The sequence below is a fragment of the Lates calcarifer genome, linkage group LG5, assembly GCF_001640805.2.
Source record: "Lates calcarifer isolate ASB-BC8 linkage group LG5, TLL_Latcal_v3, whole genome shotgun sequence".
Classification (NCBI taxonomy): domain Eukaryota; kingdom Metazoa; phylum Chordata; class Actinopteri; family Centropomidae; genus Lates; species Lates calcarifer.
In genome coordinates this window covers 10746422-10752892 of record NC_066837.1, presented here as the reverse complement: position 1 = coordinate 10752892, position 6471 = coordinate 10746422, and the positions used below count along the sequence as shown (strand labels likewise).

At 39.8% G+C, this 6471-nt stretch overlaps 1 protein-coding gene and 1 long non-coding RNA gene across 2 annotated transcripts in view; both read right to left on the bottom strand.

The window, feature by feature from the left end:
* LOC127142465 (uncharacterized) overlaps window positions 1-2478 on the bottom strand; it is a 55365-nt gene extending 52887 nt beyond the window's left edge. The window contains exons 1-2 of the long non-coding RNA XR_007813230.1: window positions 2292-2478; window positions 919-1167 (exon numbers count right to left, since the gene is read on the bottom strand). This is a non-coding gene — a long non-coding RNA (uncharacterized LOC127142465). The remainder of the gene's footprint in view (window positions 1-918; window positions 1168-2291) is intronic.
* Window positions 2479-2770: 292 nt separating this feature from the next.
* Window positions 2771-6471, bottom strand: part of LOC108887372 (teneurin-3-like) — a 270632-nt gene continuing 266931 nt past the window's right edge. The window contains 2 exon segments of the mRNA XM_051070563.1: window positions 2771-5178; window positions 5180-5233. Of these exon segments, the coding sequence (XP_050926520.1) occupies window positions 4477-5178; window positions 5180-5233 (756 nt within the window). The 3' untranslated portion in view covers window positions 2771-4476.

Below are 6471 nucleotides of genomic sequence, written 5' to 3'. Positions count from 1 at the left end.
ACTATGACATCTTTTGATGACTTTTGATGACATACTATACTATGACATTTTTGATTTTGATGACTTTTTGAATGCCTTACTATGACATTTTTTGATGACTTTTGAAGCCTTACTATGACATTTTTTGATGACTTTTGAAGCCTTACTATGACATTTTTGATGACTTTTGAAGCCTTACTATGACATCTTTTTGATGACTTTTGATAGACATACTATACTATGACATTTTTTGATGACTTTTGAAGCCTTACTATGACATTTTTTGATGACTTTTGAAGCCTTACTATGACATCTTTTGATGACTGTTTGAAGCCTTACTATGACATTTTTTGATGACTTTTGAAGCCTTACTATGACATTTTGTGATGACTTTTGAAGCCTTACTACTATACGATGACATTTTGTGATGGTTTTTGAAACCAAAAGTCATAGTATGACTTTTGAAGCCATACTATACTATGACATTTTTCGATGACTTTTGATGACATACTATAGTGACATTTTTTGATGGTTTTTGGCGGCTTAATATACTATGACATTTTGTTTGACATTTTTATGCTTTATTATACATTTTTGACTACTTAGTACACTATGACTGTTTGATGGCTTACTACGACGTTACATTTTACTTTTATTTTTGATTACCCATCATTTCTGCATTGCTTTTATATTACAGATAACTTTTATTGGTGCAAACTGCATCTGGTGACAGATTACTTTGACTATTACATCTTACTTCTGATATTGCTATTTAAAATTACTTATATTAATAGAGATTATTTTTACATTAGTTTTATTTATATTGAAGATTACTTCTATTATTACACTTTTCTGATATACTAAATATAAAATAAAATGATCATTAAAAATGTCAGTGCTCTGTGTAGGACAGGTCATGTAAAGCTGTCTGTGAATTACCTGGAGGTGTCAGGCCTTGTCCCAAAGAACGTCTTCATTGTTCATAGATTCTCTGTGATTGCAGACAGTACAGTCAAATCAGGGGAACTCCGTCACTACCAACTTTTGCACATGTCTCTGCGAGTCATGGACAATGTCTGATCATTGACAAGGTCTCTGATCGAGGACAATGTCTCCCTCATCCTCAACATGGACCATGTCCCTGCCATCATGGGTGATGTCTCGGCGATCGTGGACACCTGGTGACACCTGGAGGACCAAAGAGAAACATACAAAGGAAAATGATCCATACACTACTATCTATTCATCATCAACAGTTTAACCACGAAAAATATTCAACATTACAGCTGAAACAGAACATTAAACAAAACATTTTTACACCTTACTATGACATTTTCTTTACATTTTTGAAGCTTTACTATACTGTGGTGTTTTGACATTTTGACCACATACTATAACATAAAATTTTTGATGTCTTGCTATAATGTAACATTTTTCCTTCTATTTTGGATTACTATTACTTCTGCATTACTGTGCGGATTCTTCTTATTAAACTCTGAAATGAAACTTTGTTTCTCCTCGTCCATGAGTGCTGCAAAATGGCTCTCTAGCATCCCCTGGAAACATTCAAAAGTGATCCCCCGTTGGGCTTATTTAGTCATAGGTGGACAAAATTCGGACCACATATATAACATGCCCAGATGTACAAAAAAGTCTCCAAGGATGTCAAGACCTCAGAAACAGACGTCAACAGGAAGTCAGCCATTTTGACTTGAATACACAAATTTTGCAATTTGGCGACACTGTATTTTAAAGAATTTCTCCTAGAGATTTACTCATATTGACTTCAAATTCAGTCAGTATACTGCTAAAGCCTTTGTGATTAAAAAATATCAATAGCTTGAATTTTCGTCAAAGGACGTGGCCGTGGCGACACCTCAAATTTGCTGTTGCTAACGCTGACATACAGGTGTAAAGCAGCCGCAATGTAACACAAACGACCATAAACTGACACAAAACGATGACAACGACATGATAGACCGCTATAAACTGAGTTAAAATGACGAGGATGGCACACAAATAACAAAGAGATGCAAAATGTCGGTAAAGTGACCGTAAACAATTACAATAGGATCTAAACAGACTATCCAGAGGTCGTTGTTTTTTACCCTTCCACGATGGGAGTCCACAACTCGTGTCAGGGACGCCTAGGTCACGGACACACAAAAACACTCTAACCCACGCGATAAAAACGACTGAAAATGAAAATCAGATACAAAAAAGTCATGAAACGGGAAGGCCAATGCTAACGCTCGCCGCCGCTAACGCCAATGCTGACGCTAGCCGCTAGCTAGCTCGCTCCATAGCCTTACCTTTTGGTGTGTTCAGCGTCCAGTCTCACTCGCGTTCGACAAAAAAGCAGCTCCTACGCTTTGTTTTAGGGTCCAAGTTTCCTCAGTAATTAGGTTTTCTCACAGTACTGACAAACCGAGGCAAGCTTTCAAACATGGTTTAAATCTGTTACCCGACTTCGTTTCTCCGCCTCTCTGCGCTCCTCCCGGAAGCTCATAGCCAATGACATACACGCAAGCCAACAACGGCAGAAAAACGTCAATTGGCCAGTAGTAGTAATAGTAGTAGCAGTAGTAGGGTTTTTAAAATTCTTCTCTTTTAAAGTTCTTCTCAGTTTTGTGGTAACTGTTAAGTATCAGTAATCAATAACAATATCGCTGCGTGGAGCAATCTGGGTATTGTGAGACACTGTTGTTCATCACACTATGATACCATGGTCTGTCTGCTTTTGGAGAGAAAAGGATGAACACATATACAACATAGTAAAAAACAACAGCAGTAGTTTCAAAGATTTTTATTCTTTACCGTAGAAACACTGTACATAAATTACTTTCTCTGAGACTAATATTGATGTACGGATAAGTGGAATTTCTCAACCTTCAAAATAAAAAAAGATAAACCCATAAAACATTGTCAACTCCTCTTCATTTTCTCTGAAAAAAGATTGGTAGCGTAAGATGTTAACTCTCTGTGTAAATTTCCTGTTCTTTCCTTCAAAATGATTAAAGTTGCCTTCCCACCTTTGTAAACACACACAGACACAAAGAAAACTCTTCTACAAGAGTACAGAGACCCACAATCAATGAGAAAACATCCACTTCGATTTTTGATCTATTACTGTTACTCATTAATGTCACTGATGGCGATGCACTGTCCCTTTAAGGAGAAACAAGCAAAAACGAGGAGAGAAGCAACAATTAGTTACTACTCACAGTAACCCTGCCCCCCCCCGAAGCCATGACAACATGTTTCTATTGCAAGCAATACTACTACCTTTGACCGATAAAAGCACAAGGTCTATGCATCATGAGTCTGAGTCACATTTTACAGAAGTGAAGGATTCCTGGTCTGACAGTGGAGCAGTGTTTTATAGGACCAGTGAGCCCACTCGGTCCTCAAAGTGTACGTCCACATAGAATCAGAAACAGCTGCGGCGCCGTTGTTGCCTGCCTCCTCACACATCGCTGTTGATCGTTGTCTGAAACGGTATGATTTTATAGTAAGAAAGAAACAAAAGCACAACTCAAAGTTTCTGGTTTTCTTTAGTTCAGATCATGGTCCATTCCGATGGTGGTGGTGTAGTAATAGTAGTAATAGTGGTATAGGTAATAAGTATGTAAACACTTTTTTGTTCATTTTTATATCCCCTTTTTGTCTGAAGCAAATGCAAGTTTATATATAAAAACAAAACAAAAAAACAAAAAATCCAAACAGAAAATCAGTCTTATTTTTTTTTTTTTGCCTTCATACAAATCATAGTCCTTTTTTGTGCCTGTCTCTCTTAGAGAAAGTCCACAACAGTTCTACAACAGTTCCATTCAATGGCTGGAAACAAGAGATCCAACAGACATGGCTCCTAGAGGTCTACAACCCAGAGCGACACATCTGGACCCACAGAGATATGATACCTGCAACATCTGTGAGGGATCCACAGACACTTGTTATGTTGACAGCTCTGACAGTTTACAACTGTCTAAATGCTTGTGGGCTCATCTAGTTGTGATGGCTACTGAAACACTCACTTGGCTGCTTGAAAGAGTCAACGTCCCACTGTTTCACAGCTAGATAGCACATGATTACAGCACTCAGGTTAGCCCTGCCTAACAGAGAGGGGGAGGGGCATGCGTGTAGGCTGTTTGAAGGCAGACGGCAGGGCGAAAGAAAGAAAAAGACAGAAAAAGAAAGAGAGAAAGGCATTGGTCAAGAGAACCTTTTGCAGGCTCATGAAAACTGTTTTAAACCCTCATAACTATAATGCTTTGTGTCAGCTGCTTTGAAGTGATTGTTACATCATCAATCAGCCTATAAATCCTACATTACCATCCTCAGAATAAAAGAAATATGCAAACATGGGGTGTCTTCAGTGGCTAGTTTTGAGTCTCAAGGCAGTTCAGTCTGTGACATCCATTTTCTGTTAAAACTGAACTTTTTGTTAGTCTTTGACAGTCACAGGGGGGTAATAATTTGACGTTTGCTGATGCTGTGTTACCTCCTACCTATCTCACTCTGGCGTAGGAACTGGATGTTGTTAGCGCTGTCAGCTAGCTCAGGGTACTGCTCTATGGACAAGACATAATAACCATCGTAACCCAAAACCTTCCCGCTGCTCAGCAGCTGCCTTTTCTCTCCCTCCGTCCACAGCCGTACTCCTTCCTCCCCATCTCTCACCCGCTGCTGTTCGCGGGCCCAGGCACTCGACAGGGCCCTCTGCCTCGCATGCTCCAGGATTCGCGCTTTCTCCTCGTCCAGTGTTGTGCCGTAACGCACGTGGAGCGCTAGGGCGCCATACTGCAGCTCCACGTCAGCAAAGCGCCGTGTTCTCCCATTCATCACTGTTGTGGACTGGGACACTGTGACATTCACACCATTTTCCAGCGATTTCCTGCCTGAGGTGAGCCGCAGTGCGCTGAGGTCATTCTCTGGAAGGCTGGTCTTGATGAAATAATGTGTGTCTCGTCCCTCCACTGTGAAATGAAGATCTTCAAGGTAAAAGGCATTGTTTAGGACTGCAGCCACTTTGATGCAATCCTCATTGGCAATGTTGAGAGCGTTGGTCACCACACGGCCTTGAATCACAGCGAGCATCACTCCCTTGCCAATAAGAGACTTGACAGTGGCAAACCACAGCCAGGGTTTGGCGTGGTCTGAATGCCGCCGGCTGAGCTGAATTTCTGGCATGCGCTCGAAATGACAGGAAGGCCCGAGACTGACGAGTCACCTCCTGCTGGACACCTGAGATAGACTGTGGAGGAGAGAATGAGGAAGTAACGTAATGTGCTGCTTGCTGCCTAAGATATCATTAACATATGATAAATTAGAAAAAACACAGCATTATAAGAAGATTGATGACAATGATAACACAGACAATATGGAAAAATGTAAACCGTGATGCACTTTGCAGTCTGTCTTTGTGTTACTCTTTGATAAAATGCATGAGAGCAGGAAAAAATAGCTATCACTGTGTGAGCTGATAACATGAGTGTCAATGAGGCTCTCTGACTTCAAACAGTGAGTGTATGGTGAGTAGGCTGATCATTTATCCATCTTATTTATATCAGTGACATTTTTTGTTGAGAAATTGGGGAAAATAATATTCAAAAAATACTGATCTATGCACACTTGATTAATTACTTTTTGATTAGGGAATTTCTGTACATACAGTTTGCCACCCACTAAGCCAAAGACTGCAGGCTGTAAGAAGCTGAGGGTAATTAACACAAAGAATAACCCATAAAGTTATGTAATTATTATGTTCTTCTTTTTGCCAGGTCATATTGTTTCCTTGTTGAAGTGATAAGAAATGTTCTGTGGCCTGACACTGGTCTGTTGTCTGGGAGTTTAAAACCACTGCTCTGACAAAACATTAGCAAGGGACATGACTTGTAGTAGATACACTGGAGATTAACAGTGATCGCGTGCCAACGTGATAAAGTGCAGTATATTCTTATGTTACTGTAACTATGAACTAAGTGTTTTTCTTTTAACAATATCTGTGTGCTGCAATTTATCGTAATGTTATATATGTGTATTACATTTTGGTTCTTTTTCCCAGGTATGGGGGGAGAAAATGAGATGTCTGGCTGTATACAGTGTATGAGTTTAATGTATGTCTTTATTGCATCTGCTCCCATGTGAAATAAACCCAAATAAACCAGAGGGAAACAGCTGCAGAACAACACTGCACTACAGTGCTAAGAAGATGATATGATATTTACTGTAACACAAAGACACACAAAGAGATTGATCTCAACCAATTTTTGTGCTAGTGGATTTCAGTTTGAGAAGTGTAATTGCTGCAAGATTTTTCTCTGTGTGTGTGTTGGTGGTGATGGTGGGGGAGTGCGGCAGATCAACACCCCTGTAGTTTGTGAATTTCCCTGTGAGAAAGGCTGTTACCATGCTCAACTGCACAAATAAGTCCAGTAAATTCACACTTGAAATAATGCTTTCACTCAGTCCAAATCTCTCTTGTTTCCTTCC